The following is a 22,894-nucleotide window of genomic DNA, read 5'->3' on the forward strand; positions in this document are numbered from 1 at the left end:
AATCATATTTAGCTATAGAAAAATGCCATATGTTAAAAGAAACGGGTAAGTAAAGACTTTCAAGTACAAAGTGAAGTTCAGTTCAAGTGAATCAAAAGTTTGAATGTTCGTGTGCTAGACTACCTGCTGTTCACAAAGTTTCCGCTAGGTGCGCTGTTCCGCGGTGCATGACTTGCAGGCTGCTCAGAACAGCTGCGCACTGGTCACCCTTCTGCCCAGCTGAGAGCACACGGGACACACACCCCTCTTCTTTACTCCGGATATTTCTGGACAATCTCGTCGAGATTTCGCCATGGCACCCGAACCACAGTAAGTCGACACGTTTAGCAACATATCTGGTAACAAATAGATACTTGCTGCCTTCGCTGAAGGTGTAGAATTCTGTGAAACGGAGGGTATTAGGGTTACTTCCGTGTTGAAGTCATGCCGGGGTACCCGGGTATTACTAGTAATCGACTGAAGGAAATTCGAAAAAGACAAGAATTCAAGTTAGCAAGTTTGTGGGTAGATATGTGGGGAATGTTTTATTGTAATCTTTGGACAATAGATCACACGGAAATTATTCTGCTGTTGTGAAATGTACGATTTTTTACGTGTAATTTTCTTCCTGTTATATGATGGGGTTACTTGAGTTCAACCTCTGATGTGTGGTGTCCTTTAGAAAAGTTTTCCCTCAGTACACGATCGTTTAACCTGTAAGTTTTGTGCCCTGGCCTGACATTTGTCCCATTCTAGGTTAATTACTTTATTAATAGATAAAGCAGAGTTTTATGGTTCTTTCATTATTAAGGGTGGGGCTATAGGGTCAAACAGGTGCCCTCGAATTAAAGAAACAGTGGCCTCTAAACAAATGGAGTGAAAACTGGTCCGACCACTCCAGCTACACTCAGCATTCTTCACTTTGTGATAAAAGGACCCTGAAGGCTAAAGTGAGATTCTAAAGCTCACAGTAAACATGTACACGCTTCTTGGTATTGAGGAAGTTGGTACAGGAAGTCGTGTTTCCCAGAAACTATCAGGTTACAGACCTCTCTATTGTACAGGGCTTATAATGTTGTAGTTGTTAACAAGTTTAGCCAGCCTAATGTTCCTTAGCAAACTGAAGAAAAATGACTCTACGCTTGATGAGCAGGTGTTGTAGAAATCTGATACATTTGTAGTTTGTGTTGGTCACATTGATTCAGCAAAATGACTATTTTTGTGTTCCACTAGATCTAGAAGAAATTGTAGTACCATCAACCACCCTGAACATCCAATAAATCAATTTCCATCAATCAGTCAACTCATCAACTGGCCTTATGTTACCCCCCCCACACACACACACATATGCAGGATTCAAGATGACAAGCAGAATTTTCACCCATCATTGCATTGCAAATACAATATTTCTTGTGTGTCATGCTCTGAATACTGCCAGAAGCTATGATGTTGTCTTATTGCTTGTGCTGAGAACAACTGGCTGTGACTTGCATAACTTAAGCTTTATCATTTATGTACAAATGTAGTATAGCTATGTCAGGCTGGATAATTTTTAACCTTTACAGTTGACAATACTGTTTGAGAAATGATTCAATATATATTATAAGAGCACAATAGACACAATGAGACTATGAAAATACCAGTGTTGACCTTCTATTCTAATAATAATTAATAAATCAAATATTCAGACAAAACAAATTGAAAAGTATTGTTGTTTAATGTTGAATTGTTAACCAGTTCCCTTTGTATTATTTCAGAGCTGACATTGCCCTTATTGGACTGGCAGTCATGGTAAGTTTACGACAGCAGTATCGATAATACAATATGACATGTCAGTTATTCTTTTAGCCATTAGTTGCTTTAGTCATATAATGAATTCAAATTTCAATGAAACTACACAGTGGCTGTTTGTATCAAACAAAAGCTGAAGCAGCAATAAGTCTATATACCCTATCTAATAACTCTACTGTTTAACATGTTACTCTTAATAATTGCAATATATGATTGCTGTTTTGTAGGGTCAGAACCTGATCCTGAACATGAACGACCATGGATTTGTGGTAAGTTGTCTCCTCACTTTATAAATAGCCATGTTCTGCATTGAATAACTAGAGATTTGGTACAAAAGGACTTAGTAACCTCAACATCATTCCCAAGCATTGAATAATTCTCCAGGAAGACTGGAGTTTTCTTGAAAAACCCAGCAATGTCACATCTTTTAATACGTCTGCTTGATACCTATCAGATATCTTTAAACAATCAAGGGAGAATTAGAGTCGCTAGCTGGAGTACTGCTTTGCGCCACTCTGTGTAGGTACTAGACAACCTGGCTAAACGTCTCTAAGTTTGTACCCCCCTTGTCTCAGATCCTCACTGGGTTTGACATTCTTGTCCAAGCAGCCCTCTTGATCTACTGTATACATCTGTTACCCTCCAGGTCTGTGCCTTTAACCGTACGGTGTCCAAAGTGGATGACTTCCTGGCTAAGGAGGCGAAGGGGACGAAGGTTGTGGGCGCTCGCTCGCTGGAGGAGATGGTCGCGATGCTGAAGAAGCCCCGGAGGGTCATGATGCTGGTCAAGGCTGGGTCAGCAGTTGACGCCTTCATCGACAAACTGGTGGGGAACTTTTCATTTCTACTCTCAAACAAACAAACAAACAACAAACAAATTCTTGCATGCAGAGGTATTGTTTAGGGTGGCAGAACTGGGATATTGTGTGTCTGTCCACATTAAAGGTTGACAGCATGTGGGTGGGGGGAAGACTGACAGGCAGAATGGCAAGAAATCAAGAGGTCAGAAACAGGAAATGGCTCTGCCGTCCCGGTAAATTCAGGAAGTCGTGGATAGCATGATGTACCAGTACCTTCCAATACTTCCCAGCAGTCCGAAATGTCTGATTGTTCCACGAGCAACGATCAGGCAGGCCTAGGCTAGCGCTGGCCACCAGGAGCATGATTTAGTCAGGCTCTAGCGTCTACGTGTTGTTCAGGCTGTCCACTGTGTTCATTGCAAAATGTGATCATCAGATGTTTCTGCATTTCCTCAGGTCCCTCTGCTAGAGAAGGGTGACATCATCATCGATGGAGGAAACTCCGAGTACACAGACTCCAGGGTAAGTCCTTTTTATATTCTTTCATATTTACTTCCTTGTAGGAAAAGGAAACATTTTGTTATTGTACAAGTAGTAAAGGCTGTAAAGGAAATCATATGTCCTACTCTAAATAACTCCTGGTAACCATTATTTTCTCCCCTATAGAGAAGGTGTGCAGCTCTGAAGGAGAAGGGTCTTCACTTTGTGGGCAGCGGGGTGAGTGGAGGTGAGGAGGGGGCGAGGTACGGACCTTCCCTCATGCCTGGGGGATCTCCTGAAGCCTGGTGAGTCCTGGGGGGATTTGGGAATGTGCACTGTTGTTTTACAGTATTAGTGGTAACTGTCTTAGTTTGAATAGATAGAGCTGTTGGTTACCTTTACAAAGGACTCAATTTAAGTTGGTTATGCCCCTTCTCAAGGAATAGATATGTGATGACAATTGTATATGATCATAAGTCATTGATGAATTCTGAGATGCACCTGTCTTCTCTGGTTTTTCCCAGGCCACACATCAAGCCAATCTTCCAGAGTGTTGCAGCCAAAGTTGGCAAAGAGCCTTGCTGTGATTGGGTAGGTACAAACGTATCAACCAATCAACAACTGAATGATATGACTCTCAGCATACACATCAAACTGTTGTACCCACAGAATATGGTCACATTGCTGTCAGAAGACAGAGGCATTACACTCACTCACTCACTCACTCACTCACTCACTCACTCACTCACTCACTCACTCACTCACTCACTCACTCACTCACTCACTCACTCACTCACTCACTCACTCACTCACTCACTCACTCACTCACTCACTCACTCACTCACTCACTATCCGGTTTATCATCTGTTGCTCCCCGACTTCTGAGAGTCAGATGTGCTTGCACAGCAATACTTGCTTAAAACCCTGCCATGTACCTGCTACTAATGTAGCATTACCCATGTGATGCCAATGCAACCAAGTAAGGGCAACAAAGTAGAGATTAGATGTAGAAGTTAAGATGAAGATGAGGAATGTGTTACATGAAACAAATTGAGATGACGGAAAAAATTCAGGCTGGCTAGAACACTGCCTTAACACTAATTCAGTAGCATTTTGACAAAGGCACACAGCAAGAAGTGAGGAGTTAAGATTAAGGTTGAGAATGTTTTGTCCCTCCATGCTAGGTTGGTGAGGATGGTGCGGGCCACTTTGTGAAGATGGTTCACAACGGGATAGAGTACGGAGACATGCAGCTGATCTGTGAGGCCTATCATCTCATGAAGGATGTGCTGAAGATGGACAACGATGAGATGAGCCAGGTACGACATAGTCCATTTTAGTTCTGATGCTTTGAACTGTCTTACCGAAACTGTAGTTGTTAGTAGTTAAGATGTTTCATAGAATTCCCTCTTGGCATGGGGTCCAGTGAAAAAATAATCCAGAATTATGTACTAGTAATTTCACAGCAGCAACAAGCATTGTTTGCACTTGTACCAAACAGTGAAAAGTATGTATGGTGTGCTTCTTCCCTCACCAAAAATGTGTGATCATGTGACTCCACTTGACCAGTTAAAGTTTAGAATGCATCATCATGTGACTCCATCTGACCAATCAACCTTGCCCTTTCTGCAGGCCTTTACTGAGTGGAACAAGAGTGAGTTGGACTCGTTCCTGATCGAGATCTCGGCAAACATCCTGAAGTTCCGCGATGACGATGGGAAACATCTGCTGGACAAGATCAGGGATGCTGCTGGACAGGTCAGGAGGCTTATGTTTTTTATTTTATCTCATTTTACTTCATTGACTAGAAAGTGATATTGAGAACAATGATGATGGCTTGTATAGCATAGTCAACTTTCATAACTCAATACCCCAAGACTTTCACATTAAAAGACAATGTTATCAAGGCCTTCTCAAAAATGTCTTGGCTTGAACACTTGGACATCTAAAGTTTGCATACGTGGAGGATTACTGATAGTGCATTAGTATTTGTACTTCAAATCAAGTCAATGTGTATATTCTTTCTCCACAGAAAGGAACTGGGAAGTGGACGGCTATCTCAGCCCTGGACTATGGCATGCCAGTCACCCTCATAGGTCAGTTGACTGATTTGCCATCATAAGCATCCAATCAATGCACTTCTAACTAATCATGTTGAGGTGATGAAAAACCTCTATCAGCCCATTAAAACAGATCAACAGTGATTAAGAGCACAACCATCGCACATAAATATTCCATGTTATATAGGTTCTTATACTGCACATAGATGAAAATACTATTAATACTAGATAATATTGCACATGTATATTCTAATACCACATGTTTCCCCAGGTGAGGCTGTGTTTGCCCGTTGTCTGTCCTCCCTACAACTGGAGCGTGTGGAAGCCAGCAAACAGCTCCCCGGCCCCAACGCACCCACGTCCAAAATAGACAAGCCTGCTTTTGTCGAGCAAATCAGAAAGGTGCTTCTTATGTCTTTATCTGGACACAGAGCTTTGAAAAGAAACTGTCACTGAAGTATGTTGCAATGAACTGCTATGAAATGGCAGCTGTAGTAGATCAGCTCATATAAAGCATACATAATATGCAATATTTGGTGCTAATTACTCAGTGTTAAAGTCTGTTAAAAAACATCTTGAAGCCATTATGATGTCTTTGGCTTCACCAATTCACTACATAAGAGACCTACTCAACCCTCATATATGTGCTAAGCGGAAAATCATGCTGGCATATAGAAACACTGTTCACTATTTCTTGTCAGACCAAATTAGCTAATAGCAGGTACCGATAATGAAGAAGAGATCTAGCTCAAGTACTTTGTATGGAAGTTCCCAGTTTAGTGTCATTTTAATTCCTGTAATAAACTACTTATTGTACCCCCCAGGCCCTGTATGCCTCCAAGATCGTGTCGTACGCGCAGGGCTTCATGCTTCTCCGCGAGGCGGCGCGCCAGTTCAACTGGAACCTGAACTACGGAGGCATCGCTCTGATGTGGAGGGGAGGCTGTATCATCAGGAGGTGAGGGTTTGAAGGGCGAGAGATATGCTGGGTGCACAATTATGCACTTTTGTGTAATTAGAATTAAAGCTGTGCACTTTTTACTCGGTACACTGGTGCAGGCTGGTGCACCTAGATATTTGTGTAGGGTTACATATGTAAAGCTGCTATAAATTCAGCATACTGATGACAGTGTCAGGCAAAAAAAAAACTTTGGGTGTAGTGCACTATGGTGTTAAGAGTGGACATATTTAGTACCAAGGACAGCAACAGTAGTGTTAGTGTGGGCATGTTCAGCACTAAGGACAGGGACAGTAGTGTAAGTGTGGGTATGTTCAGCACTAAGGACAGGGACAGTAGTGTAAGGCATGTTCAGCTGTTTTTTACTGTACACTGTGGCCCAGATGTTTTCATGCATCTCTGTAACCGCATTTTGTCAACCTTTCACAGCCGTTTCCTTGGTAACATCAAGGAGGCTTTCGACAAGAACCCCAACCTGACCAACCTGCTGCTGGACGACTTCTTCAAGACGGCCATCGCCGACTGCCAGGTGGGTAAAGATCTTTAAGATCCTGGCTCTTAAAATGAACTTTGTCTTTCCCTCTAAAGTATCTACTGTACTTCTTTTCCCTAGCCTGCACTTCTTCTCGTGGTCAACAGGTGTCTCTTGTAAGACTGTAGCTGATGACCTCCCTCCCGTATGCATGTGTTGAATTGTTACATCCTTGGTACAAATAAGTGTGCAAAAATGTTAAGTAGGGAACAGTAAAAAAGTAAAGAAAGAGATAGGAAGTCTTTTTGTTACATGTACAAATGTAGCTTGGATGAAATTAGTGAAGTGTGGGGGAGTAAGTTGGGAAACCTTTCTATAGAGCCATGACAAATATCATCTTTTGTAATAAAATAATTAATATGAAAAATCTGAATTCCTGTGTGCCCAGGAGTCCTGGAGGCAAGTGGTGTCCATGGCAGTGACAGCAGGAGTGCCTGTCCCAGCCTTCAGCACTGCGCTGGCGTTCTATGATGGCTACAGGTCTGCCAGGCTGCCTGCCAACCTCATCCAGGTATTATTTACTGTTTATCATCACTGTTTGTTTGTTTGTTTTTGTTGCTTTACACAGTTCAAATTGGTGAAAGTAATAGAAGAATGTGAAGTTGTGTACTTTTGCCCCCTAAATTAATCATCTGTAAGCATCTGATTATATAAAGACCTAATTAAGAATATTGTAAAGGATTCAAAGACTACCTATGACAGAGGGGAGATTCTACAGAATTTCTGATGGACAAACACGTTGCCCCCAAAAATTTTCATACTCTTGCGACTGTCCTGAAGAGGGTGTCAGATGCTTGAGACAACCCCACTAGACAAACCAATAAGCTGGATGAATAACTCTGTACATGAATCTCATTGCAGGCCCAGCGCGACTACTTTGGTGCCCACACCTATGAACTGTTGGACTCTCCTGGCAAGTTTCACCACACCAACTGGACTGGCACCGGAGGGGACGTGTCAGCGGGCACCTATAACGCTTAGTCAAGTCATTGGGCACTTACAAACACTGCAGAGGACACCACTGCTAAGTACTGTAGTAAACAAAGATATAATACATGTACATTTTTACACGGCATCTATTTTTGAGTCCCATTAGCATTGAAATGATAGATTATGTATGGAAAAAGAATAGGTTAAATTGCTTACTGGAAGTCTATGATGGTGTTGGTCACCAGTTTCATGTTATAATGCAAGTAAGCATTGACTTTGAGACAGGAAATGCACTTTTGGCAGAGGAAAGTGTAGGGTGCTATCTACACTAGTAACACTATTATAGTAAGTGTACTAATAGGCCTTTGGCAGAATGTATTAAATTTTACATACATTTGTGCTTCTGCCAGGTGTCCCAAATTTTGAGATTGTATAATCTATTAAGTGGAAATTACATACTTCCTTATAAGTCATACTCGAGTTGGTCATATCTTCCACTTTTCATTTGTTAACATTCTGTAGGACCAGATCTAAAGTACATACATCTGTAGACCAGCAGGGCTTTTGTTACTGACATTCCAATATGTATTATTTACTGTAGCGTAAATGTGTGGGACAAGGTAAACGGAACTTCAGACATCTGCTTTTCTTGCTACTACTGCTGTGCACTCAGTCCTTGATGACAATGCTTAACGTTACATAATGATTAGCCATTAAAAAATTATAATAATTCTTGTAATTTTCTGCAGTTGTTTGGTTACGTGTCCTGAATTTTCATTTCTGGATTGGTGACACCGTTTAATGAGATACAGAATTGAATAATCAATCTAGCAGATTTACTAACAGAGTATGTGCAATTATACATGTACCCATGGACAAACTGAAACAAGTCAGATTTGACAGAAGACTTGTTCAATGAATTCTAGCACTTCCACATGGGGCTTACTACTTGTTGTTTGCTGCATTTTTATTGCATCAAACATTGTGTAGCTTTACAACAACTATACACACATATCCAAAATATTCTGGCTAAAACAATAAAGTGTGTAGTTTCTGGAATTCATGACTGCTTGCTCTTTATTCTGACTTGTGAAATTTAACAATAGAGAGCATCTGTATGTAACAAGGAACTATTTTGTGAAATGGATGCACAGAGATGTATCTGATGTTACTCTTTATTTCAAACTTATGTTCAAAAACTAGTTCTCATATCACTTTGAGGGGCAAGATAACAGAAGGTGCTATAATGTTAGTGATAGAAAAGAATTGCAATTTTCTGTGATGGCAAAAATAAGAAGGAAATTAATGGTGTAGTGCACATACATGTTTTTGTACATTTTAGATGGTACATCACACAATAGCAGTTTTTAAACATCACTATCTTCACATTTTGAATATGATTCCATACCCCCTCTATTACAACCCCACCTCTATCAAACCCCCCCCTACTCCCAGCGGACAATCCTTGTAAACACCCCCTCTGGTTGTTTCCCGGTCGCTGCCATCAGTCCCTCTCCGTACGATATTCTGGCGATCTCTGCGATGGATTTGAAAGTCTTGGGTTCGTAGATGGCCAGATGAGTCAGCACCTTCCTGTCTATCTGCACCTGGGCCTGAAAACACGGGTAAACATACCATGTTAAATTTTAGTTATGTCAGACTCACCCCCCCCAAAAAAAAACAAAAACATTTCAATACGAAATTTACCGGACCTGAAGTTAAGAAAATTTGGTGTCCTTTAACATAAAATGGTAGAAAAGAAACATTCCAATGTCTAATTCGGATTTTGGAATACAGTGCTTGCAAAACATGTTTGAATTATTCTATGGAACTTGTGGGAGCCCGTGTGATAACCGTTAGAACCCTGAGTGATACGGCCAGTTATCACACGGGCCAAAACACCCGTATCAAACGTTATTATGGCCCAGTATTGACATAAATGTACTCACCATGTCCAGTCCAACCACTAGATGTTCGTAGGGCAGACCGTGTTCCTCTGAAGCCGCTTTGAGTCGTTCTATCCACAGCTGTCAGGATATACAACAACAACACTTCTATAAGCCACTATCCATTCTGATACTACCAGTTTTTAATTTTATCCATGCTCTATCACAGATTTCAACCTTCCACATGAATTTACTGGACTGACCAAGGAGATTGTATGACATACTTATCAGTAATTGGGACTGGTTACTGCAAATACTTCTTTATATTTAGTTCATCCTGTTATTGTTCTTGTCAATCTTCTCACCCATGTGCTGTTCAGACTCCAAACACACAAACTCACAAAATTACCCCTCAAAATAATACTTCTGTGCCGGAATACTAGTACTAGTAGTAGTATGAAGACACTCACCCCTCGCACAAATCTTTTCTTCTCTCGGCGTCCCTTCTTAGCCTGTCGCCAGGCGTGCTGCATGGACTGGATCGCTATCTTATAACAGTTTCTGTGTCGGCCCCAAAATCTCTGGAAGAGAAACACAGATACAGGTTCTGAGCTGTGAGGTAGCCAGGGCTTAGCCTCTACCAAGCTTCATAGGCAGCTATAAACATGCTATAGCCTAGGAGTTATCTAGTCCGCTAAAGGTGGCGTACAAGAGAAGCAAAGTGTACTCCTCAGCAGAACCACTCCCCTGGCATGCTATCTGTATATTTGGCCAATTTCTACTCTTTCCTGCCTCCTCTGAAGCCTGGTAGAGGCTGCATCATACGTGCAGAAGGAAAATCATAAAATGCATGAAAATATATAATTGTCAGCGTTTTGAACGGTGCACTAGTAGTGTGGCCTTTGGGATTAGGACTGTTGACTCAAAACTCTGGGTTCTAATCTCTGGCAAGGCCACAAATTATAAAGAACCTTTAAATTGCCCTTGGGATGAAAGATATGCCCCCCTCCCCATATCAGTTTATCACAACACATGCCAACATACTAAAAGCTTATGATATAGCCTGATTTTTCACCCATGGAAAACATACCCATGTGTTGTTGAAGACATATCTCCTCTTCCACCACCTATCGGGTGGAGGAGTCCTCACGTAGCGCGCTAAAGTCAGAAACATGAGGTTTTCCTGAGGCGAAGATGAGAAAGAAAGGCAGGGGTCACATGTGGACCGGACCACAGCGTCACCTACTGGTTACGTTTGGTATTGCACGTTCACATTGGGGGCAAAGGTCACTCCGAACAAAATGGCTGAAAAAAGTGCGGCGTCTGCAAGTCTTTCAGGTAAATATTCCTGTTTATTCGCTTTAGTCCAAAGCTAGTCAGATTTTTCCTTCTAAAAAGTAATCATAGTCATTTATAGAAACTACTGTCCCAGAATATTTGTGAAACAATTCTCCGTGTTCCAAAAATCAAGCCGGACAACGTTGGTTTCTAAATTTGAAGTGTGTTTTAAACTTGTCGAAGTTTGTTTGTTCAAGAAGGTTAAATACACGGAAGTAAAGCGTAAATGTTCCAAAGTCCTTAAACCGATAATCACGGGACTCTAAGATACACATGAAAGCTTTGGGAAAAGTGTGCAATAACATCTAAATATCATTTTCTTCTCTTGTTTTGTTCTAATTATAAAACGGATCCGATCATAGTTATGTAATGCTACATGTAATATTTTGTTCGCTGTTAATGTTCTGCGCCACCTTTTTTTTGTGTCGACGTCGACACTACAAGTTGCAATGTCAAGCAGTTATTTGCTGTGTGAACATAGCTTGGCAGTGGACCAGTAGTTTGAAAAGGAGTTGTCTAACAGTGTGGCAACCAAAAAGGGCGTGACACATACACAAAAGCACCATTTACTTAATTAAATTAAAATCATAGAAAAAAAGCTTTTCTATGCAGACTATTCTATTTTTGGGTTGTCAGGGATTTCTTAATAATATGTTGATTCAATTACTTAATAAATGTTTATTATTGAATCATTTTTTTAATTTTTGTGAATTGACCCATATCATATAACAGCTACAATGCATTAATGATAACCAGAAATTTCTCTTCTAATCACCTAATGTCCTATCCACACAGATGAACAGATACAGGAGTTGGTGGCAAAAAGCCACCAGGCTAAGAAGAAGGCCTACGCACCTTACAGTAACTTCCACGTAGGAGCAGCTTTGTTGACAGAGGATGGCATCACCTTCACTGGTACTGTATATTTGTTTAACCCTTTTGCAGCTGCCTAACCGAATAATCAACACAAATTTGCTGCCAAATGGCTACCTTAGTAGACAGAAAGTTAAGTTTATGACAGTGAAGAGTTCACAATATGAACTGTTTTTAACAGTACAAAAATGTAGTAAACAATGCAATGTGACTGACATGAATGGTTTTTGCTTGTTCTGATTTTTTTGTTGTTGACAATGCAGGTTCAGAAATACACATTAATTAAAGGAGTGTTTTTATCTATTCCTTACACCCTGTAATGGTGACTTTGATCCATTGTAGGCTGTAATGTAGAGAATGCTGCCTATCCTCTGTGCTGCTGTGCAGAGAGGACAGCTATCTACAACGCTGTTACAGAAGGGCACAGGACATTTAAAGCTATGGCTGTGGCAACGTATGTGTGCAAAATCACTTTAAACAGGGAGAAATGTCTCAAAGCTTGGCCTTTACCTGAATTTCAAAGCAAAGCAATCTCATTTGGATAGTCAATTTTCTCAATGAAAGTTTGGAATTAGGAATACAAACAAACATAGTTACAAACACAGTTGATATGCTTTGGGACATTTCCTTACCTGTTTCGCTTTCAGATAGAACTGTTTTCCTAAAATCGTTTACACTTTTCATTCTAGGCTGCAATGTAGAGAACGCTGCATACCCTGTGAGTTGTTGTGCTGAGAGGACAGCTATCTTCAAAGCAGTGTCAGAGGGGTACAAGGCATTCAGGGCCATAGCAATAGCTGGGTATGAAACAATCATCTTTGGAGTGATCAAATTTATCACTAATATCTATCGTCACTAAAGCAAGAAAATTTTAAAGGTTGGATCTGAATGACATTGTGTATTAGAACCTATCTTGTTCAGGCAAGATGAGTCTTATTTGAGTATCTTGAAGCTTGTATTTATGCATTATATCCCTCTGATTCTGTGAAAAATATAATGATCATTCAAACATACATACTCAAGTAAATCATTAACATGTGATTGACTTGTGTTTAGCCTCAGATATACAACAATAAACTGGGCTCAGCAACAAAAGATTGTAGCTTTTTAACACATTCATACATTCCACTATCACAATTTTACTCTGTGATTCTACTTACTATGTAAAGAGTTCACTTCAAGAATTGCTTAGATCCTACACTAGAGTTACAAGTTACTGATGTCTTCAACATCTCTCCTATAGGGAGGTGGAGAATGAGTTTTTGGCACCATGTGGCAGCTGTAGACAGGTCATGAGGGAGGTAAGAATATATCAGGGTTTAAAATACTAGTACACTGTACTATATGTGCAAACTTGGGCACTCCAAACTGGAGCTTTGCTAGATACTCCTCTTCTTTATCCTGTTAAAGTGGTCGCTACTTGTGTAGAGTATGTATAAACAACTGTAAAGGCTGAGTATACAGAAAATTTTGGATATTTCAGCGTCAGAAAAAAATGTTGTGGACAGCAGTGCAAGTGGTAGCATGTTCAGCACTAAGGACAGGGACAGTAGTGTTAGTGTGGGCATGTTCAGCACTAAGGACAGGAACAGTAGTGTTAGTGTGGGCATGTTCAGCACTAAGGACAGGGACAGTTGTGTTAGTGATGACATGTTCAGCACTAAGGACAGTGACAGTAGTGTTAGTGTGGGCATGTTCAGCACTAAGGACAGAGATAGTAGTGTTAGTGTGGGCATGTTCAGTACTAAGGACAGGGACAGTAGTTTTAGTGTAGGCATGTTCAGCACCAAGGACAGGGACAGTAGTGTTAGTAACTGTTGTAACTTTCTCTAGTGCACCTATTTTCTTAAATGAATGCCCCTGTTCTGTCTTGCCTTGCCTAGTTTGGAACAGACTGGACTGTATACCTGACGAAGCCTGACCTGTCATACCGTGCCATGACTGTGGGGGAGCTGCTACCCTGTCACTTTGGACCAGAAGACCTCAACAAACCAAAGGTCAAAGGGCAGTGAAACAAAACTGGAACAACAGTATATGGACAGTGGGGAATGACTTCATTTTCGTCTGTCACTGATCCACATCAAACCAGTGCCTTGGATGTCCACACTGCAATTGAATACTTTGACAGGGATGAATTATAATATAATTAATAATCTAACTTAATAAGCTTAATTGAAAATTTTTCATGGTAATATATTGAATCATAAATTTGAGATAGCTGCCATGACAAGAGACTGGGACAATCAACAAAACCAGGTGTTGATTTTATCAGAGGCACATTGATTGTGTCTTTTATCTATTAGTAAATTTAAACAGTTTTATGAGCCATGTGTTATCAAACAGGGAAAAATAGTGAACAAAATGTATGTTTAAAATCCATAGTTGTATAGAGAGAATCTTGATCTAGTGACTTTCTATGCAAAGGCACCTCTCTCCTAATATGGTAAATAATGTAACAGCGTAGCGGCAGAGTGCGCGACTCGGAACTGAGAGTCCCGGGTTCGAGTCCTGACATGCCACCGATCTTGTGCCCTTGGGAAACTTTACACGGCTTTCCTCACTTAGCTCAGGTGTAAATGAGTATTGTCCTGTCATGTATTTGTCCCCTGTGTTGATGGTGGCATTAATATAAGTTTAAGAAACTTGAGTGTGTCGTCACCACGTCTGGTGATTACATGTTGGAATAAATAAAAAAAAAATGTAACATGTTTGATCCAATCATTGCACGGTTTGAATGTACAAACATGCACGGAATGTTTTCAGGAATTAATTAATTTTTTGGTACTCAGTTATGTCAGGACCACAATGTTTTTAGTCTGTCATCAGATCGCTATGTTATTAGCCAATGACAGAGATTGCACTTTCTGAAATTATCAGTTATTGGCCAATGTAACAAAGTTATGACATTTTGATGGTGCTATTTTAAAATGTACTGGTCACATTAATGTATCTACAGATTCGTTGGCAATACTAGATGTTAATTTTAACAAGCCCGAGTTGAACTTTTGTGTAAAGATTAGTATAAAATAGGCTATCAAAGAGGGACCAACACGATATTTTGTGAGAATTACTAGTACTTGAAGTCAGTTGAGGTACAGTTGTAATGTAGTATTTCTAGTTCTTTCATCTTCCCCAAAAAAGTTGATTATTTTTTTTTAGTTGATGTATGTTTCATTGAAGGAACGCATTTTGTAATGTTGAATTGAAAAATATCATTATGTACGTGAAGATGACCAACGAGCTGCAAAAAGTTGTTTGTCAATAAATATAGATTAAAAACATACATTATGTCATAGTTCTTATTTTAGTTAATTCTTTTAGTTTGATTTATACTAACTAATCACTGCATATGACGCTCTAGTAATGTTTCAACAACGGTATGAAGAGACGATAGCAATACGCCAGGTGGCGTTTTTTATCTGTGCAATGAAAACTTGCCCTAGTCGGACTTTAGGTCGTGTGACAAAGTTCGAAGTTCATGTCTTACCGAGCGTCGTTCCGGCTTAAGAACACTACAGCGAGTAGGTCAAAACAGGATCAGTCTAATATTAAAGAATCGGTGAAACCGAGACTGGGAACGATTGCTTAAACAGAAACCCTTTCCTTCAACATGGCATGGGACGCGTCACGGTGGAAGCTGGATTTGAGGACGGGTCTAACCGTAACTACGTGTGCGCTTGGAATCTATGGAGCTTATCGGTTGCTACAAAATAGGGCCACTTTACGTGACAACGTTAGGAAACTTCTGCGTGCTGTGAAGTTTCATTGTCCTGAGGGAAGCAAGCAAAACCGACTGATTGTTCACGCAGTTCGGCTATCTGGCATGGGTGCCGTTTGTATCGCCATTTACATTGTCTCCAAACACTTCCCTATCTCTTTCACAACGTTAACAAAACCGCCTGTAGTCATTGGCGCGTTCAGCCTCGTACTCTTCCTTTGGATTTATACGCTGAAAGGGTCAGGAGAAAGAAAGGTACGGTATCAAAAACATTCAAATTTTACCCCTACTGTAGTGGCTCTACTTCGCATCAGGTGTATGAAATTGTTCATGTGTGCTTTGTACATGTATGTAACCTTATATGTCCAGGTGTAGAGAGTAATGGAGGTCATGTATTTAATACTATGTACTAGTATATCAATAGGTGTAAATGAACTGGTTATCTTTCTATACATCAAATACTTTTGAAATTCATGATTTTATAGCACAGTTTTATGCAAATGCAAGCCAGGTGCAATAATGACTTGACTGACCTATAACTCAAGTAAGCCTGTCCATAGTCAGGTGAATTATGGGATACTCCCATATCCCTTTTCTGTATGTTACACTACTTGATATACGGTTGCGAAATTCAAACTTTCATCCCCATTCTTGGATGCCAACATGGAAGAGGCCGATGCCAACATGGAAGAGGCCAACAGAGGAAATCTTACGCTAATACTCGCATGGTTGTACCAACATGCCGTGTACCTTGTCATGTTCGTTGTGGTGCTTGTCATGGCAGTGGTGAGCAAAAACGCACAGGATAGCAGCAGGCGTGGTGGACAAAGCCTCCAGGATCGTGTTAGATTTGGTGCCTCCTGAAATACGGAATAGCCGTATCATCAGGCTGTGCCTTGCGCTGTGGCAGTTCGTGACAAAAAGGCTAGCCGTATTAGTGAATCAGCTGAAGGTGAGAACAGTACCACGTTGTTTTAGATCAACTTTATAGCAGTAAAAGACATTTTTGTTGAGAAGCAAATGTCATGCATGACACATGAAAAATGTTGCGCTTTATGTTAGAAGCTAGCGGATATAGAAAAAAATATACACACCCTTTCACGCCCCAAACGAGCTTACTGAAAAACAAAAATGATAATGAAAGATAAGGAAAAGAAATAGGACATGTTGGTATTCAAAAGGTGAACAAATATTTCTTGTCGTAGGAAGACTTAAAAATATTTCTAGGTCTGAACAATGCTTAACACATATGTCTGGTACCATTTTAGATGTTTGAGCAGGTGCGAGGGTACATGTGTTTAGCACGTCACTTGTTGTGACCATATGCAACATTTTCATCAACACTTTTCTAATGTTAACCATAAATGCATTTTGAAAAAAAAAAGATAAACATTGCAAGCTGGTACGTATACTCAGGACGTACGGTGTTGATTAGATATGTCAGAAAATGATGGGAGGAAAGAACGATAGTAACCCCATACATGGTCAGAACCCAAGGAGAGTATTTGTGTCCATTTTGGCAGAGCGCGGTGGTCGCCTATTTGATTCTTGTAGCACATAGTATTACGTATACTTTCCAATGTTTCACCGGGACAACGCATTTTAGAAGAATGTCCATAGTTGAGGAAACATATGCATGGGGGATTTAATCTCACGGATCTTCAGCGAGAAACAAGAAAAGGTCACCACAGCAAATCAACCCTGGAAGGGCCCTGTCGCCCTTCCTAATCAACGTAAAAAGGTATATCAGTTACGGTTCTCTTAAGTTGTTGCAGAAGTTACCTCAACCTCAAGATTTGAGGCACTATAATTCGTGTTGCGATAAGAAGAGAGAAAATATTGTTGCGTATCAAATTTGACTTATCAAATGTGACGTTGGGAAGCGTAGCACAATTATGGGTAAGGACGGCCAAACATTATATATTGGATATTCTGTCCTTGGGACGACCGAATTTTTTGTCAGATTTGTCAGTCTATAATCGGTATGCATGTGAGTACACCAAGGACATTCATATAATGTCCCTGAATACACATACGTGTACTAGCACTACAATTGAATCTTGCTGAAAGAATCATAATAGTTCTGGTAAGCCTTAGTTTGTCCACCATGGTATTTTCTGCAATGGCAGACATAGTTCAGGTAACGTCACACCTGAAGAACTGTCACTCAAAACCCCAATACGCCCCGTGACCTTCCGATAGGTCAAAGGTGTGACCAATGGCAGCTGAGCTGTCTAAGCCAGCAAACAAACATGATCACAATCACCCAGTGCTGTCGGCACACGGCGATACATGGCCAGTCTGGCACAACTACGTTATATCTACATTTTACCCGCCATCTTAACCGCGTGTGTCTTTCTGTACATGACCATGGAGGACGGCACGATCGCCGTCATTGTTCTGGCTGTTGTGTTTGTCCTTGCTGTTTTATTCATAGCTGCTTACTTGTTGTACAAGGGCTACTGTAAAAGGTCTGAGGCTGAAAATAGAGGTCTTCTGGAGGAAGGCACCCAGGTGCGTTTTAGTCTTTGGTTGCGTTTGTCCCTGACATGCAGCTTAAGTTGTTGTTTTGATGATGACTCTAACATCTGTGCTACAATGCTGGCGTAGCGATTTAGTGGTCTTTCACCACAAAAGGTTGTTGAATATCTAAGTCATAAAGACAAGATCAGTTTGATGTCTTTTCATGTATCAATTGCACAGTATGACCGTCCTTTGGCTTAAAACACAAGCACAGGCACTGTAGTGAGTGGTAACATTACATTGACCGACTTGTCTTCAAGCTACTCAATATTGACAACCCTCTTTACTTGACAACACACATTTGAAGTCGTGGTTGTTCTTCTTCTCATCTTTGCAATTTTATATCAAATCAAAGATATGCCACGCCACTTTCCGGCTGGGATAAAACAAATTGCTAAATTTCAAAATGTACAGTAATTCCCCTATCCCATACATGTGTTCATTACTGAACAAATACGGACAATAATCATCCTTAATGACATTTGTAAATTTCGTTTATACTGTTCATCGTGAAATCAAAGAACTCTTAACTTGTATATATTGAATTTACTTACTTTTAACCATGTGAAACTGAATAACTCCAAATATTGCGTGTACATTTTTTAAACGTTTTTATGCTGTAACTAAAAGATCTTAGTCTTACGAGCAGTAATATACTTCCCTGCAAACAAGTATTCTTAACCAAAGGATTCAGAATTATGTGCAATATTATATGTCTTTGTGAGCGTTTTTAAAACAAATTGCCTTTAAATTGACTGCAATTCAGTGATATTCTCACTGCGATAGCTCAATAAAGATATCTTGAAAATCTTGAAAATCGTTTTGTTTGAAATACATTCACATGTTTTGGGGTGTCAGTGCACCTCCCGGATCTTAGCTATACAAACTACACTGCCAATAAAACATGTGAAAAATGAAAAAGGATTATACTTAGCTATACTTAGTCTAGTACAGGGAAATGATTGATAGATATTATGTCTCCTCTAAGTTAACATTCGTTTCTTTAGGGGCGGACTAAAGGACCAGAAGTCATCGACGGCCTGTGCGTGATAGCCGCAGACCAGCACACCCTATCCACCATCGCTGAACAGGTCCGAGAAGCTACAGGTGGTTTCTACACGGTTGAAGAGCATCTCGTCACCAACAGAAAGGCCGTGGCCGAACTGCCGATCTACAATCGCGCCATCTGCTGTGTTCGCAACGCCGAGAGGAACATTTCCTTCAACAATCAGGGCGCTCTAGAACCGGAAGCAGACCTGGGATTTCGTGCCTTCGACAGGATGGAGGCATATACAGGGGATAAGAGTGGTGAGTGCAGTTTTCAAATTATAAGGGCATTCCGTCGGCTATGGTGATACTTTGAAATTTGGTCTAGATCTAAAAAGCAAACGTGTCTTCGCAACGAAGCAGGCAGTCATATTCGACTACGGTCGTGGGACGATTTTGACGGCGTAGAATTTTCAGGCACGCTGTGAAAGAAACAACAGTTTTGTAACAATATACGGCTCAAGGGCAAAATGCATGACAATCCCAATGCAAAAATGCCTTGATCGAGTTTGCGATCGTGTATGTTTAATGAAATACAGATTCAACCATCGGCTATGCTATTTGTTCATTCTCTTTACTATTTTGTGAATATCATCCGGAACCATTAAACGCGAAATTGAGCTTCTCAATCATACATGTTGCCCAATGTATTTCAGGTGTGTTACTCCTCATGTTCGATCACGCCGAAAGCCAGGGTATTTCCGAGCTGCACAGCATGGCAGGTATCACCCCTTCACCACGGCTCAGCGACACAGCCCAGGTCGGCCGTTTCCTGACCGTCTATAGACAACTCAGTAGAAATCAAAAAGAATTTATCAGCAAGTGGGCCACACTCTGAATATCACACATTGTTTCGTAAGGCTCGAAGGTTCACGAGGAATCGTTAAAAGCTGTTTAAATGCTGGTTCTTATTAAATTCTTGGATAAATCGTTTGACAGAATGGAATACATTTTTACAGATGCTTTTCGTCCATTGAAATATGTTCGTTCTTTACTATTCCGTCGATGTTTCGCATATAGCTGATCGAGTGTTGTGTTACCATTTATGTACCAACCTGTGAGTGTAGATTCAAAATCTGTACGTGTAGAAATTTCCTATTCTGTACTTCAGCTGTCATATGTAGATACTAGTCCATTTAGTCACGTTTCATGTTGAAATTGATATGTAGTGTTTTGTAAAGCTTAGAGGATAACGAAAGTGAAACCACTTCACAAAACTCCACATGCTATGTAACTCTCTCAGCTAAAAAGAATTATTTGGCTCATGCTCGTACTTTACTTTGAAAACAACTTAACACAACATTTATGTTTTTTACGCCATAGTATTTAGAAATCATTGAATAAAGTTCACGTTTTCGTGTATAACTTGACGTTGTTTCTCGTTCTCATTGTTCAGTCATGATGTATTAAAATGACATAAAACCACTAAGTAGTGATCTATAAGATGCACAGGAAATGAAAATGCATCTATAAATTGCTCCCTGTGGGCATAGACCCGGAGTTAGACAGCATGAACCAGGGTCTAACTAAGGGGGAGGGGTGGGTGGAATAATTTCCTTGGGGGCATGTTGGCCCTGGAGCCGAGAAACTGGCCTGTGTAGGCCCTGGAAACAGTCTGGTCTAACTGTGAGGGGCTGTGGTATAACTTCCTTGCGGACATGTTGGCCCCGGAGCCGGGGAACTCGTTTGTATAGGCCCTGGGAAAATTCCTGTATCCAGGTTAGGTACAACTGCCAGCGATGAGAATCTTTTTCCTGGCGGTGGAACCGCGGTAGGCTGGACGGTGTCGTCCCGCTGACTGACCGCGGCGTGTCGTCTTCAAACGTATCGGCTGAATGAATCGCTTCACTCCAGCATATAGTACAGACTGAACTTTATTGATACAACCGAAAGGAATAGTGATTTTCGTAATGTGTCTACAACAATATACAAACGTAAATAATTTTTGAGATAGTACATGGTATGTCACCGATTATACATAAATCATTCTAATGCTAAAACACTGGTGGTTTTTGACTGACATTTCGCGTATAGAAGCAACTGCTTCGTTTGATAGCTGAGTTGAACAACAAGCTTCGTTTCTAGCTCTGCCTGCATAAAGTTCTCCACCGACCGAGTGCTGGACTCGTGTAAAGCTACGGTCACAACCCACCGTACGTGCTTCTGCGTGCTGTCTACGTGCAAAAACGTGGGCAAACGTAGGGCATCCGTGCGTGGTGAGTACCACCTCCGTACGGAATCCTACGGATTTGGGAGCACGCAGACACGCCGTAGAACTTTTAAGTGCATGTGAAACTTTTTCTACGTGCGGTCTGTGTATTCACCACCCGTGCTTGCGAGTATGAGCGACGCGCGTGCCCCGTACGTGCCGTGAGGAAGAAGCACGTGTGAGTACGGCCTCCTTACGATAGATTAACAATCGCACAGAGATCGTACGTTGTAAACACGTACAACTCACTTACCACTTGCGCAACGTACGATGCACGCAACCGCTCACGGCCAGACGTGGCGTGCAGACCACACTCTTACACCTTGCGAAACCGTGTGAGTGACGCGCGTCGACGCCACTCTTTCCTCACGTTTTCAGAAAAAACGTAGTAGACGTAGCCTCCCAAAAAAACGTACGGACAAAAAGCACGTACGGCGGGTTGTGACCGAGGCTTAAGTCTCAAGGAGTCTTGAGCTGAGAAATTAAACCGAGTACAGTAACGTGTAGTTGGAAAATAAAAGAAGCTACATTCAATCAGCAAAACATGATCCCATGACTTTCAAATGTATACGTAAGCCTATATACTATCACATGTACACAAAGCTTGTCAGGTCTCCAACAAAATAGACCACTTGTTGGTAGCACACCAAGTGTAACTGCTTTGGTGAAACAAACAGGGACAGAGTTCACAGTGTTCAAGAAAAAAGTGGATAGTTAAACAGCAAACCAATAGTTTTTTTATCTTCATGTAACAGTGATATTCAGGCTGCATGGAAAACTCACAGGTGCCACCCTACCAACAACGCAGATATGTACATTACTGGTAAAATGTTGTTGTCTTTCGTTCTAACATATCCTATACATGTTTAACACAGAAAACAAAGCCATAATCAAATATTGAATAGCATACACTTAACCCTGCTTCAAGTTAAATTTGAGTCAATTCCTGATCGATATGTGACTAGAAAAAAGAGTTACAAAGACGGGCAGATGTTTATAAACGAACACGAGCCGCTTCATGCGGGAGTTTGTGTGAAAGCCCTTGTTTACGAAAGAACACACCACCGCCCTTGCCGTGGCGGATTCGGAGCCGGGTTATTTTGGGGCTCGGCGGGAGCCGGTCTGGCAGGGGGGATCCTTTTGGGCTCGGGCGGAGCCGGTATGGCCTTGATATTCGGATCGGTCAGACTCATCCAAATGTTCAGCAAGTTGCTGTCGATTTTTGCATCTGGCTTCATAACTCGGTAGTCGGATGGGTCAGGCCACAGAGTAAGGTCCTCGCAGTACAGCGAAGTCAGCTTGAATCGCACTTGGCTCCCTGTGAGGTTAAAGGCGGCCTGGGCATCCTTAACACGCTCCTGTAGATCGTGTTGGTTGGGACACTTGTCGATCTTGGTCACCACCACGAAGATAGGCACATCTACAGAGGTTTCAATAAAAATAACAATTAATATAAATGTCAACTACAAACGTACGCACATGTTTTGTGTCGCCAATCATTTCATTTTTCATTTATTTATTTGTACAAATAAAAAGACGAACATCAATCAACAAATATGCAAAACAAAGGAAACAAACTGTGTGCTGGAGGAGGAAAGAAGCCTATAAGGCTTGTATAATGTAACCCTCCCTAAAAATTAGGAAATATCAATCATGAAACTAACATTATAAATGAACTAGATAAAAGCTAGATATAACTGATTCAGATTGGTGCATAAGCAAACGCAATGCTAAATGGACAAAAATATAAAAGGACATGGAAGTAATGTA

At 40.9% G+C, this 22,894-nt stretch overlaps 5 protein-coding genes across 6 annotated transcripts in view; 3 read left to right on the plus strand and 2 right to left on the minus strand.

Annotated features, from left to right (window-relative positions):
• The first annotated feature begins 185 nt into the window (after nt 1-185).
• LOC109484210 (6-phosphogluconate dehydrogenase, decarboxylating-like) lies at nt 186-8,589 on the plus strand. Its single transcript, XM_019787457.1, has 15 exons — nt 186-309; nt 1,737-1,770; nt 1,998-2,039; nt 2,417-2,596; nt 3,027-3,092; nt 3,237-3,355; nt 3,575-3,641; nt 4,235-4,369; nt 4,683-4,808; nt 5,083-5,146; nt 5,382-5,512; nt 5,935-6,068; nt 6,498-6,597; nt 6,989-7,111; nt 7,462-8,589. The coding sequence occupies exons 1-15, from the start codon at nt 293-295 to the stop codon at nt 7,579-7,581; spliced, it is 1,458 nt and encodes a 485-aa protein (XP_019643016.1). The 5' UTR covers nt 186-292; the 3' UTR covers nt 7,582-8,589.
• Nucleotides 8,585-10,672, minus strand: LOC109484214 (39S ribosomal protein L20, mitochondrial-like). Its single transcript, XM_019787461.1, has 4 exons — nt 10,507-10,672; nt 9,887-9,997; nt 9,480-9,557; nt 8,585-9,143 (listed from the first exon to the last, which is right to left on the minus strand). The coding sequence occupies exons 1-4, from the start codon at nt 10,588-10,590 to the stop codon at nt 8,976-8,978; spliced, it is 441 nt and encodes a 146-aa protein (XP_019643020.1). The 5' UTR covers nt 10,591-10,672; the 3' UTR covers nt 8,585-8,975.
• On the plus strand, nt 10,651-13,647 carry LOC109484212 (cytidine deaminase-like). Of its 2 annotated transcripts, none has more exons than XM_019787459.1 (5): nt 10,651-10,754; nt 11,550-11,669; nt 12,317-12,428; nt 12,871-12,928; nt 13,511-13,647. In XM_019787459.1, exons 1-5 carry the CDS (start codon nt 10,718-10,720, stop codon nt 13,637-13,639), a joined length of 456 nt encoding a protein of 151 aa, XP_019643018.1. In that variant the 5' UTR covers nt 10,651-10,717; the 3' UTR covers nt 13,640-13,647. The 2 variants fall into 2 exon arrangements, with proteins under 2 accessions (XP_019643018.1, XP_019643019.1); XM_019787460.1 differs by lacking the exon at nt 12,317-12,428 and adding an exon at nt 11,970-12,081 and having other exon boundaries at nt 13,511-13,640.
• Nucleotides 13,648-15,105: 1,458 nt separating this feature from the next.
• On the plus strand, nt 15,106-20,228 carry LOC109484109. The gene is made up of 4 exons (XM_019787331.1): nt 15,106-15,148; nt 16,137-16,297; nt 18,876-19,176; nt 19,572-20,228. The coding sequence occupies exons 1-4, from the start codon at nt 15,106-15,108 to the stop codon at nt 19,751-19,753; spliced, it is 687 nt and encodes a 228-aa protein (XP_019642890.1). The 3' UTR covers nt 19,754-20,228.
• Nucleotides 20,229-22,170: 1,942 nt separating this feature from the next.
• LOC109484110 overlaps nt 22,171-22,894 on the minus strand; it is a 10,363-nt gene continuing 9,639 nt past the window's right edge. The window contains exon 8 of the mRNA XM_019787332.1: nt 22,171-22,544. Within this exon, the coding sequence (XP_019642891.1) occupies nt 22,171-22,544 (374 nt within the window). The remainder of the gene's footprint in view (nt 22,545-22,894) is intronic.

The sequence above is a fragment of the Branchiostoma belcheri genome, unplaced genomic scaffold (genome assembly GCF_001625305.1).
Source record: "Branchiostoma belcheri isolate BF01 breed outbred unplaced genomic scaffold, Haploidv18h27 scaffold69, whole genome shotgun sequence".
In the NCBI taxonomy this organism is placed as follows: domain Eukaryota; kingdom Metazoa; phylum Chordata; class Leptocardii; order Amphioxiformes; family Branchiostomatidae; genus Branchiostoma; species Branchiostoma belcheri.

Bases quoted from the DNA above. Each gene is read 5' to 3' on its own strand.
- LOC109484210 (XM_019787457.1), top strand. The intron at 3,093-3,236 runs GTAAGTCCTTTT...TCTCCCCTATAG, and splicing joins CCGAGTACACAGACTCCAGG to AGAAGGTGTGCAGCTCTGAA. The intron at 7,112-7,461 runs GTATTATTTACT...ATCTCATTGCAG, and splicing joins TGCCTGCCAACCTCATCCAG to GCCCAGCGCGACTACTTTGG.
- LOC109484214 (XM_019787461.1), bottom strand. From the start codon at position 10,590: ATGTTTCTGACTTTAGCGCGCTACGTGAGGACTCCTCCACCCGATAGG. The intron at 9,998-10,506 runs GTATGTTTTCCA...TTTCTCTTCCAG, and splicing joins ATGTCTTCAACAACACATGG to AGATTTTGGGGCCGACACAG. The intron at 9,558-9,886 runs GTGAGTGTCTTC...ATATCCTGACAG, and splicing joins AGAAAAGATTTGTGCGAGGG to CTGTGGATAGAACGACTCAA.
- LOC109484212 (XM_019787459.1), top strand. From the start codon at position 10,718: ATGGCTGAAAAAAGTGCGGCGTCTGCAAGTCTTTCAG. The intron at 11,670-12,316 runs GTACTGTATATT...TTTTCATTCTAG, and splicing joins GGATGGCATCACCTTCACTG to GCTGCAATGTAGAGAACGCT. The intron at 12,429-12,870 runs GTATGAAACAAT...TCTCTCCTATAG, and splicing joins AGGGCCATAGCAATAGCTGG to GGAGGTGGAGAATGAGTTTT.
- LOC109484109 (XM_019787331.1), top strand. From the start codon at position 15,106: ATGTCTTACCGAGCGTCGTTCCGGCTTAAGAACACTACAGCGA. The intron at 16,298-18,875 runs GTGAGAACAGTA...TCGTTTCTTTAG, and splicing joins TATTAGTGAATCAGCTGAAG to GGGCGGACTAAAGGACCAGA. The intron at 19,177-19,571 runs GTGAGTGCAGTT...AATGTATTTCAG, and splicing joins ATATACAGGGGATAAGAGTG to GTGTGTTACTCCTCATGTTC.